Here is a 12,131-nt window from a genome sequence, read left to right on the forward strand (position 1 = left end):
CCGTTTACCAAGCTTTACATGATCTGGCCCCTTTTAACCTTCCGATGCTCACCCCCACACTCTATTCTCTTTCGGGGTTCTCAGCCTGGACTCTGTGAATGGAATCCTGTGGACCTGTGAACTTGGATGGAAAACCATCGGCATCTTAATTTCTACTAACTGCTAACTGAAATTTAGCATTTTCTGTGATTATGAATGTGGACAACAAACAACTATGGTCATATTGTCAGTCCCTATGACTCTGTTACTATCTCAAACCATTGATTACAGTTCAAAATTCAAAATTACTGTGATGTTTAGACCCAATGCTAGATTTTGTCATTTGACATGTTGAGACAGAAGCTTGCATGTTTCTATATAACCAATTTTGTTTTTAAATATTTTGATATCTGTGTTTTAACTTTCCCTTAAAATCGCATATATGTAATTTTAAGAATTTATAATGTTATTTTGACAAAGGGTGCATAAGACTTCACCAGGTTGCCAAAATAGGACCATCACACAGAAAAGACGAACTCCTATCTCAGTTCTAACTCACCTCTCCCTCCCTCCATCCCTTCCTCCCTCCTTCTCCTCCTCCCTCCCTCCTACAGTCTTTGACACTTGCTCCTTTCTCTTCAAAGACTCTTCTGTCTACCCTACCAAAACCCTCTTTGTCAAATTCCTCCTCATCTTTCAGGTCCAGCCATCACTTTCTCTGGTCATTCTTTCACCATATCAATTTTTGTATTAGGCCTCCTCACCTATATGATCCTGAGCATTCTGATCACCCCAATAAGCACCTAGAACCCCAAACTGCCATCAGTTGCTTGTAGTGATGTTGTTCAGCATCTACCCCCATCACCTTGTAGAGTTCCTGGCACATGGACGCCCCTTTATACTTTCTGTCGCCTCAGTGAATGAGGTACAGAGCTTTCTTTCACATAGTAAGGAATTTGCACAGGGATGGCCAAAAGCACTGCCACCAGAGACTGGCACTGACCCGAATTTCCGGTTTTCCATCAACATAGACAGTGCTGTTGTTGACCATTTCCACGATGGCCACGCCAAGGTTGCACCGGATCCCAAAGGAAATGCAGAATCCCAGCCCGCTCATGATGGCAATGATGTAACGCTTGGGGACGCCACAGCACTGGCAGTCGCAGAGGGTGGCGCTCTGCCTGGATGTTGGCACTGGCCTCCCGTCTGCATTCAGCTCAATGTTATTTTCTTCCTCATTGGTCCCGTCGATTTTTCTACAGTGGAAAAAGAATGGGCAGAGAAGGACGGTCAGAATTAAAGCAAAATCAAAATGCACTATTCAGAAAGAAAACGAGTAACCGGAAAGAAAAGAAACACACGGTAGGATGCAGCCTGCATTTTTTAAATGTTATTGCTGTTATCATCATAATTCTTACCACTAAAATACATTATAATGGTTAAAATTACTGATATTCTGGATACTGTGTTGCACTTTTGATGGGTATGAAGTCATTTCAATCTCCTAAGAGCCCCATGAGGTCGGCCGTGTTGTGGTGACATTGTGCAGGTGAAGAAACTCAGTCACCCAAAGCGGGATGAAGGCTCAAGACCAGAGGCTGCGTCTGCAACAATGTGCTTCCCTGAGTTTCCCCCCAAAGGTTATCAATAGACTTCGTCCACACTGCATGAGCCAGCTCGCCATTAGGTTTGCCCTTAATGTTGATGTCACCGAAGCTTGCTAAAAAGATATACAGTAGAAAATTAATTCATTTGCAGGTTCTTTCCTTTCCTTCTTTTTCTAAGTCTTAATAAAATGCTGTGTGGAGGGAGGGAGGTACATTTTCCATCACAGCGCACAACCAGTGGGGTGTGTCTGTTTTCCTCATCAAGTGGTTCTTCTAAGGAGGTGGTACTCTGGCATCTTTTAACCAGACTATAGGATTTTTTTCTTTGACTTCCATAGGTTTAGGTTATGGTATGTCCATTTTAGTGAATCTACTCTCTCCTTAAAAATAAGTAATTGGGCAAAGTGAACACTATCTGTCAGTTATAAAAGGAACTGTTTGTAACCAGTTATATTATAACCCTTCACACATATTATAACCCTTCTGGCTTATTTTGAAAAATCTGAAGATCTGGAATGATTAGGCCCACATTCTCTCCTGGCTCCACCCACTTCCTGTCTCCTAAAGTCCCCAGCACTCCCTGCGGTCACTCGGATACTGAACTCAGTTGCCATTTAACATCCCACTTGCACTGGTGCTTTCCTTATAGTTAAAATGAAGAGAAAGGGTAATATGTTGTATATACATATCTCTACCAGAAGTAGAGAAAAAAAGATGAGACTAGGAATAAACATACAATACATAGTCACCACCATTCACAGATACCCAATATCTCAACTGCCCCTTGAAAGTTTGAGCCCTCCCTTCCTAGCACAGAAAATTACTTTTTCTCTGCTCCCTTGCAGCTATGATACTGACGTGTGATGTATCTAAATCAGTAGCACTTGAGTGGAATTTAGATGGTGAAGGGAGTAACGAGAGGAAAATGCTTTGTGCAGGGGAGATGGCACCCAAACAAGGTCAGGTGAAGAGGCAGCGGTCCCGCTCTGACTGCCGTGGCAGATCTGCCGGACCAAATCATGATTAGCACGCAGAGGCGAGCACTGGTGGCATGACTCAACAGCTCCTCTCCTGCCTTTTTCTCAGAGGTGGAGCTCCTAACGTGCTTTACTGAACTTAGAGTAGATTCTGTTGATTGCAACCAAGGACTTTGAATGGTATTGCATGTTTCTTTATGGAAGTGGGGGCTATTTCTGTGTTGATATGTAAAGTGTGTCTTTGTTTAAAAAAAATACAATAGGTCCTGCTTTACTCTCTCAGTACTGAGTCTTTGGTCTTTTAAAATTTAAGAAATACATAGAGGATTTAATTTGGGAAACACTGGAAAAAAAGAGAAAATAAATCCTTGATAAGAAAATATGCTGCCAGACTAGGAGAAGATAAGAGATGGTTAGAAGAGGCAAGGCTGAGAGTCTAAAAGCTGAGGGGCCCTGCGCCCTGCTTTGTGGGCAGAGCCTCCGGGGTGGGGAGTCCCTAAGAGACAGTTGAAGGATGCAGACTCTCAGAGTGAGAGCTTGCAGTGTGATTTCTCAGTAGCTGGCTGTCAGTGAGGACCCCACCACTGGTGGGAGGTGGGGTGCTGGCAGTTCCTGGCATGCAGTGCTGGTGACCTGGGTTGGAATGCAGGTGGAAAGGGATGTGCGTGCGGGCCCGCGCACTGGTGATGGGGGAGGTATGGAGAAACACCGATTTCCCCACGGAGTTCAGCAGCTGTTGTTAAATGGCTTTGATACTTTGAAAAGAGAAAACAACAGGATTTGGACAATCAATCCTTAGTTTAAAGGAAAGTGCAAGAGTCGGTTGTTTCCTTGTCACCGTTTTAGGAGACCCTTCTCTCTCGCAGTTGGAGGGCAGACAGAACTGAAGTTCAGGCACAAGACTTTACTGTAAAAATGGCAGAAGCATCTCAGAGTGTGGGCTGGAGTTAGTGACTTGCTTCCAAAGAACAGAGTACGGAAAGCAGAGAAACCTGGAAACCGCTCCTTAACCAAGCAATCGATGTTAGCATCACTAGTGGTAGGTCACGTGGGCAGCATGGACACCCTGATAGGATGTGATGAGAAAGGCAGTTGCCTCTGTAGTATTCTTCCTTTTAAAAAAATCACAGTCCTACTCTAATCATAAGAAAAATATCAGATACACCCAAACTGAAGGACTTTTTACAACACTCCCAGTCCATATTCCTCAAAACTGCCCAAGTCATGAAGAGTGAAAGAAGCCTGAGAGATGGTCGCAGATCAGAGGAGACTAAGAAAACATGAGGATTAAGTGCAGTGTGGTATCTGGACTGGATCCTGGACCAGGACAAATGACATCACTGGGACATGTAATGGAATTTTAATAAAGTGTGGCATTTAATTATTAGTGCATGAATGTTGATGTCTTAGTTTTGACAAATGTACAATAGTAAAGGAAGAAGTTAACATAAGCTGAAACCAAGTAAGGAGTACACGCAGAGAAAATCTCTGTTCCCTCTCTGCAACTTTTCTGTAAGTCTATAATGATTCCAGAACAAGAGCTTAGCTTTAAAAAAAAAAAAAAACCCAGCAGAACTCCAGAGAAGGTGGGATTCTGAGCTGAGGTGGGTCTCTTATATCAAAGCTGAGATCCTGATAAGAACTGGGATCCTGACAACTTTGGATAAGAGGGTGTCTGAGGCTTGAATTAGGGGATACCTGCACTCAAACACCTAACACCCTACATTCCTCGGAAACCTCTGAACCTACAGAGGTGGCCGCTTCCCCTTGTTGGAAGGTATATGTAAGTCCCTCCTCGCCTTACTTAAAAATTTGGCAAAACCTCAAACACGGCAGGTGACTTATAAGACAATGCTGACCCTCTTCCAAATCTACTCCTACCTCCCTCCTTGGCAGCCAAGGGGAGCTGGTTGAATTGTGTACTCCCAAAAGACATGTTCAAGTCCTAGCCTCTGACATCTGTGAACATGACCTGCTTTGGTGAATCCTGACCCAGTGAATGGTGTCCCTATGAAAAGAGGGAAATTTAAACACGTAGATTCAGAAACTCAGGGGAGAAGGCCACGTGAGGCCACATGAAGCCAACAGAGGCAGTGGCTGAAGCACTGCGTCCACGGGAATGCCAAGGATGACCAGCCACCAGCAGAAAGGAGGAAGCAGCAAAGATGAGTCCTCCTTCAACGCCTTCAGAGAGGGTAACCTTGCTGACTCCTTGATTTTGGACCTCCGGCCTCCAAAATTGGGAGAAAAGAAATAAATTTAAGCCACCCAGGTTGCGGCACTTTGTTACAGCAGCCCTAGGAAACTAAGGGACATTCTCCCACGACACAGGATTGGACATCCTGGCAAAGGCCCAGGCAGTGGTTCTAAGTTGCTAGTGAAGCTCTCAGGTTAGACAGAGAAGAGAGGCTGTGAGGAGCCCAATGACTTTCTTTTTAATTATCATTTTGTACTAGTTTCTAGTCATGATTGCATTGTGGTCAGATTATGGCCACTGCAGCTTTTAAAAAATAACTTGAGAGTTTCTCGTGGTTCAGGAATCGAGCAGAGCACACCTTTGACGTGAATTTGACTACCAGCAACTTCTGCCCTTCAGCTTGACCATGAGGGACTGCCCCCTTTTAATCAGAACCTGAACACGGGGATATGGTGAAGTCAGGTCATGGTTTGATTAGTGTGTCCAACATCATTCTGCTTGTCATTCATATCCATTTTGAAGAGAGACCACTCAAGGATACCACAAGAGTACTCTCCCTTGGGTCCAAGGGTCTACTTCTTCTCTTTTCCTTCATTGTCCAATAAACCTAAATTATAGACTTATTTCACCTTTAATGCCTATTGTATCAATTACTGAACTTGACTGAACCATGTGGATGAATTAGTGAGGATTAAATTGGCTTCCTTCTATTCCTTGACTTAAAATTTCAATGTCTGGAATTTGGAATCTAAAAATTCATGACGTTTTTAATGTTGACTGTACTCTTCAATAAATAGGTCTCTCTGTAACTGTTTTGTTTTTTAAGAGCAATGTCAGAACCGTTATGGCAGGTTAGAGAGAAAGGGATCAAAACACGAAGGAGAAGTGGACATGCTCAATGGATTTACTATATAGAACCAGAAGGTCCACGAGGTAACTACATTTCTCAGGAGGCCTGAGCTAATACCCCCTTCACCAAGGCAATACAGAATGTGGCAGGGACAGGCCACCAGCACCACTGAGAAGCTCCGCAGTGGCTGTGCTATGCGGGTTGAAGCCAGTAGCAGGTGCTGTAGCAGAACGGGGCCCCCTAGTGGCAGTCCGAATGATAGCATCCTGGAGTAGCAGAGGCCAGCCGCCGCACTTTAAAGATCAGAGATGGGGGTGGGAGGTGAGGGGGTGGAGGGATTGAGCGGAAAGGAAAAAGGACTCATGGGCATGGGCAATGGTGTGGTGATTGCTGGGGCAGGGGGGCATAAGGAGACTCAATGGCAATGGCCAAATATATGTAGTAACGATTAAATTTTTAAAAAGAACAGAGACAAGGGCAACAAGTCAGAATGACAATTGAGAGACCTGACTCATAGGAACCGGGAGACATGGGGGTGAACCTACGAGAGTGCACACAGAGTATGAGATCTTTAGGTTGCAGGGAACACAGACCAGAGAGCTCCCACTTGGAAGAGGCACTAAATAGCCAATGAGACAGGCTGACTTGGCTGGTTGACGTTCTCGAGCTGTTGTTCTCAGCCACCCAGCTCTAGAGCAGCGGAACCATGAGTAGCCATGGTAACAGATGGAGGCTGTGCTTGGGCTCCTACTCACCAGGACAGGTCTAGCAACTGCCGCTGTCAGCAAGAAAACTGGGTTGAGCCCCGGTTACAGCACGACCCCTGAGGAGACAAACCAGCCCCGTGGCTGCAGTTGTTTCAGTAAGACTCCTTTCATCCTGGAAAGGGTAGCAATTCATCCTCATGGGGGTTGGCATATATCCCACGTATGAGTTTGCCCTTTGAGCCTGCTATTCTCGGCCAGCATCACTACCTGAGGATTCACAGAATCCCGATTAGCAAACACGGGTTTCCCCACAGCATCACCTAAGACTAAGACACCCAATTTATGGCAAAGGAGGAACGGCAGGGGCACACGACAGCGGGACCCAGTGGCCCTACCGTGCACCACAGCAGCCAGAGGCTGGCAGCCTGCTACAGCTGCGGGAGCCTCTCAACGACGCAGCTGAGGCACCAGGGATGACTCCCTGTGAGGGCAGAGTGCTGTCCTTCAGGATGCAGCATATTCCATAAACCGACAGCTGTGCATGGTGCCATGTCCCCAACAGGCACAACAGACTAGGGTCTTGGAAGCAAGGGGTGGAAGTACCGTCACTTGCAGTAACCCACTTGAGGAATATCTCATGTCTTCAACTCCAGGTCCTGTGGGTCCAGAAGTCCTGATTCCCGAGGAAGACTTCTTGCACTCTGGAGTATCATGGAAACACCACTGAACACACGGCTATGACTGCTGCCCAGTCACCTTGGGGTACTCATGCCAAGACCAGAAGCAAGGCTGGGGGTCACCAGAGTGGCAAGAGTAACTAACTGATCCTGATCTTCAAGAGAAGTTAGCGATGTTGCTTCCTCACGGCAGCAGGAAGACCTATGTTTGGACCTCAGGTGACCCTGCGGGGCATCTCCTGACACTACCTTGTTTAGTTTAACTCAAACACAGCAACCACAGCGTGGTAAGGATACACTAGCCAGGGGTTCAGACCCCTCGGGGAAGCTAACGACAGCGAGGGGAATCGAGAACAGGTAGATGCAGAGACTGGTGGGAGCCGTGGGAGCCGGAATGCATCCCAACTTTTTTCTGGAAGGTTCCTTGGGAATTACCACCACAGAGTCTTGGGGAAGCTGTACCCAGATGGAGTGAGCTTGATTTTGAGAAGTAGACCTGAGTGGTGCAATGAGTAGGCTGCCACAGACACTGTCGTGCACTCCCTGGGTCCCTTTCCTCAGGCCAGCCCACTTCCAGAGCCATTGGAAGCTCTCGGCTGCTCCCTTCGCCCACTGCTAAGTGGACTCCATTGTACACCCCTGCCCCCGCTGCAGTTGCCCACACTCAGTGACTGGCTGGTACAGAGACATACCGGGCTGGCCCCTTGGCTCAGCGCCACTCCACTAATGCCCCAGAAGCTTCCCACTGTGGTCTGGCCCCTGTGTGTTACTTGAGATCACATTCTTGCTTGGTTTTCTCCTTTCCTCCAATCTTTTCAGAAAGAGCTCCCTCTCCCCTCAATAAATCACATCCTAGGCTCATTCAAATCCCTGTCTCAGGCTTGGCTTTTAGAGAACCCTCCCTAAGAGAGAGGTGAAGTAAAACAAAGCAGCAAAGACAGACAAGGAGTGGGTGGGAGGAGGAGGGAAGGTGACCCTTATCTTTAAATAGGATGGTCAGGAAAGTCCTCCCTGGGAAGATGACCTTTGAGAAGAGGCTTGAAGAAAGTGAGGGGTTGAGCCTGCAAGCTGTCTAGGAAAAAGCTGACACAGCCACAAGTCCAGGGAGTTCCAGCCAGAGTGTGGAGCATGGCTGGAGCGGTGTGAGCAGGAAAAGAATGCCAGAGATGAGTGGGTGAGACTCAAAGCCTGCCAGATCTCGAAGTGAGGTCCTGAAGGCCATGGAAAGGGCACGGGCTTTAACTGAGTGAGGCGGGGAAACTGTGGGAGGTTTTGAGCAGGGAAGAGACAAGATCTGACTTTGCTTCAGTAGAATCACCCTGGGGGCAAGGGCAGGAACCAAGTTGCCTGAGGCTGTGCAGGCCTGTTTTGCACGGTGCCTGGGCAATGGGCACCACTGCCTGCCTCTGTCCCTGCAGACGGCGTGCAGAGTTTCCATACACAAATGCTGAGTGCTGAGGATGGGTGCAACTCAGGGACAGGTTCCATACCTTTAAATGGAAAATAGAAATACTTGAAAGACCAGATTCCCCCACCCCAGTCTCCCTATGAGAAAAGCCCATACCTGGCTTAAGATCAGAGGTTGCTGGCTACGTTATAGCCCATATAACTCCCTAAACCTAAATGAGTGGTTAAATTTCAAAACAGCAGGTGAGAAGGGCAAAGGCACTTAATTAGAGAGGTAGCATAGTGTAATGACTGAGAAAGGCGGGCTGAGAATGTCTGTTCTGAAACCTGGCTCTGCTACTTACGTGCTGTGTGACCTTTGGCAACTTACTTAACCTCTCTGTGCCTCAGCTTCCTCATCTGTAAAACTGTGATTGTAATTGGCCCCACCTAATAGGGTTGTTAAAATTAATTAAGTTTACAGAACCTGGAACACAATGTTTGTTATTATCATTTATTACACATAAGTAGAAGATGCCTACATTGTCACTTAAGTTGGACAGATCTGTATGTCAATTTCTGGACATTCATTTCCAAAGTTAATGCCTTCTATGTCATCTGTTCCAATAATGTGCCGTAAATGAGTGCATCGTCTTTCTTCCTACACTTCTAAAACATTACAGTACCTTTAGCTAATTAAATGGTTCAGCTGCTTCTTATCTGTGACTGTTCTCGAGAAAGCTCAAAAATGCCTGACTGGAATTAGCCTCGCGTGCCAACTTCAAACACTTCCCTGTGTGTCTGCCACCGCTCTGACCACGAGGAGTGCTCCATGATTAAAGAGCGCCTCAAGAATTCCACGCAGATGATGGTCTCAGTCTCAAACACATACAGACATCTATGATTTACCCTGTATGCTAAGACAGAAAGTCAGCGCTCCTAACTTCCAAATGTGTTTGTCCTTGTCCCTTACAAAACAGAAGACGGTGCTTTGTGTTTGTTTTTTATTACGTTGGATTCTGTCAACTGGCTTAATGAAAAGAATCAACAAGGGAGGGAACGTGCATCATTACACGCCAGGCACTTGATGCGGAATTATCTTACAGACTTGCAGTTAACATTGTGTGTGGCAGAGCTGGGGGCGCTGGAGGAGTCCTAATTAAGGAGCTCTACTCGGAGAGCTAGAGCAGAGGATCAGCTTAGATGGCTGGTCAAGTGATGCCTTATTTTCCTTCCTTGGCCAATCATTTCCCTGCAGGGATCACTGGAAGGAGGGGTTGGAGTTTGGCTTTGTTTGCTAAAGTCACTCACTCTCCACCCATGACAATGACCCTAACATCTAGCATGCATTTGGGGTGCCCTCTTTCTCAAACACAGTTACCCCTTCGCCTATTTTTCCGTAACTCAATTCTGAGGCAAGTGTTCAGAGTCCTAAACACAGAGCTCAGTTTTGGGTGGAGGCCGCACAACTTGGAAATCACCAATTTTGTTATATCCCTAAGTAAACCAACTGGTAAATGAAAGGATCTTCAAGAGGATCATCCAATCAAACAAAGCAAAGCCAGCTCTTAGGAGAAGTCTCCTATTGAGAAAAAAAAAAGCAATTAAATTTCAAAAAAGCAATTAAAGTTAATGTTGGAAAAGCAAACTCCTAAGTACTCTTTGTCAAGTGTTTTAGAAAGGAGACGCAGTTTGATGAGCACGGCGGTGGCAGTGGTCCAAAGTTCCTGCTTTTATTCCCGACTTTGTCAGAGTCCTTTGTCATCACCTGAATATGCCCGTGAAGCCACTGCGCCTCCCTTCTGCATTTGTGATCAGAGGAACGGCACCATGATAAGGCGTTACCTGGGGAGAGCTCAACAGAAGGATGAACACTCTTAAAACAATAGGTGGGTCTGTCCTGCTTTCACCGAGCTAGGTTTTCATCCAGACAGGAGGACTCAGGTCTAATTGAAGCTGTTCTGTTTTTAATCACTATATTAATAAAGTGCCCAACCCAGTTTTCTGACTGTGCAAGCTCACAGAGAGTGACACAATAAAAAACAAAACGGTTTCAATCAGACTTGAGTGCAGGAGCCCCAGTGTTATAAAAACAGAAGAAATGGAATGAATCTCAGAGTGCCTAAAAATAGTCCTTTCAAGGCTGACATTTTTAAATTTAATAGAAAAGTTAAAAGAAGATACCAGGTGACATCTTCACTCATCATGATTAGAAATAATCATTTAAACACATAAAAATCCTAGCAAGGATGTTTTTCTCATTTATTTATATCAGAGAGAGTAAGGGAGTCATTTCACCTTATATGAGAGAACCACTTATTCACTCATCAAGAAAACCTAGAAAGGCATTTACTATGTCTATTAAAAAATCAGAGATTAAAATGTCATCTCAATTCATTCATTTATGGCAAACTCTCCTTTCAATAATAATGTGTTTAAAATTTTTAAATTATATTTTTGTTTGGACAAAAACATTCAATTCAATGATAGGACTTAACATGTCCCCACTGTAATCCTGTAAGATTTTCTGCTTTAAAGGACACTAATTTTTCATTACCTTCCTCAAACTACTGGTATACCTACACCTCTCTTCAAAAACTGCACAATCAGGAACCACTGTATATAGTTTATACAACAAGCTAAACAATTTGCAAACATCTTATTTTCATTTATTATAAAAAAGTGAAGTAATAGTCTTAAAAATTATTTCAGCTCAAAGCATAGCCATAGGAATGAAATATAGGATTTCATTCCTTTAGGATTTTAATAAGGAATATTATTTTCCTGAGTCTTTTCTAACTCAATGCCAAACACACAATGTATAATATCACCATGTCTAGCAAGTGCTAATCCTGCTGCATAAGCAGAATGCGTGTCTTGGTATTTTCTTGATTCAACCCTGTATTTTTGACACATCCGTTTCCCCCCAGGCACAGTCTGTTGGAGCTGCAAGGGGCTCCAGAAGCCATCTGATCGACCCACCTTCTCCTTATTAAAATACGGCTTTAAAAGCATCAAGCAAAATCTCTCAAGCATTGGCAATAGGAAGCTACTCAGAAATAAACCTAAAGTTTGCATTCAAACTTTACCTTTGTAAAATCCCCAATGAATCTCCCACGGCATTCTTCACTCCTTCCTTTCCAGGCTTCAGAATTTTCTCTTTGAAGGTATCAAATGCTTTAAAAGGCATTTTCAACGGGGGACACACCTACAGCTGAGCCATTAACAGCCAGCCTCAGAAACTGTCATCCTTTCTCATTTCCAGCGTGGGGACCACTTTGCTTTCCTTGATGAACACTTCGAAGTCAGTTTTCCTGCAGGTTAACTACTTAAAATCGAAAAGGAGATGAAACTCAGCCCAGATCTTTCAAGTTGAGGCAACACCCTCCACCCCTCGAATAAAGAGGCCGAGGGAGGTCTGGCTGGGAATTCAGCCCCTTGCAAAGCTCCAAGCTCAGCAGCAGCTTTGTGGTGCTGTCTCAGGCTGAGCGCAGCCTCGCTCCTTCCCTGGGCTGCAGCTGGGGAAGCTGAAGTGGGCTCCAACCCTCGAGGTGCTCTGAGACCAGCGAGACCAGCGAGACCAGCGACAGCATGTGCGCCTATCTCCAGCCCCTCCTGCCGCTTCTGACCACATCCCCCTCCGGCCTCATTCAGCTTGGCTGTGATCACTGAGTGATCCTTTCCAAGGTGATGCTATAGTAACCAGCACAATACCTGCCCCTCAGCTGCTGGGACTTATTAATGGGCTCTC

The 12,131-nt window shown here is 45.5% G+C and overlaps 1 protein-coding gene across 1 annotated transcript in view; it reads right to left on the reverse strand.

Annotated features, from left to right (window-relative positions):
- SLC17A8 (solute carrier family 17 member 8) overlaps window positions 1-11,844 on the reverse strand; it is a 41,132-nt gene extending 29,288 nt beyond the window's left edge. The window contains exons 1-2 of the mRNA XM_053661446.1: window positions 11,470-11,844; window positions 983-1,235 (exon numbers count right to left, since the gene is read on the reverse strand). Coding sequence (XP_053517421.1) covers window positions 983-1,235; window positions 11,470-11,570 — 354 coding nt within the window. The 5' untranslated portion in view covers window positions 11,571-11,844. The remainder of the gene's footprint in view (window positions 1-982; window positions 1,236-11,469) is intronic.
- Window positions 11,845-12,131: the final 287 nt, after the last annotated feature.

Source organism: Artibeus jamaicensis, unplaced genomic scaffold (assembly GCF_021234435.1).
Source record: "Artibeus jamaicensis isolate MK-2021 breed Jamaican fruit bat unplaced genomic scaffold, CSHL_Jam_final contig_233, whole genome shotgun sequence".
NCBI classification, from domain to species: Eukaryota; Metazoa; Chordata; class Mammalia; order Chiroptera; family Phyllostomidae; genus Artibeus; species Artibeus jamaicensis.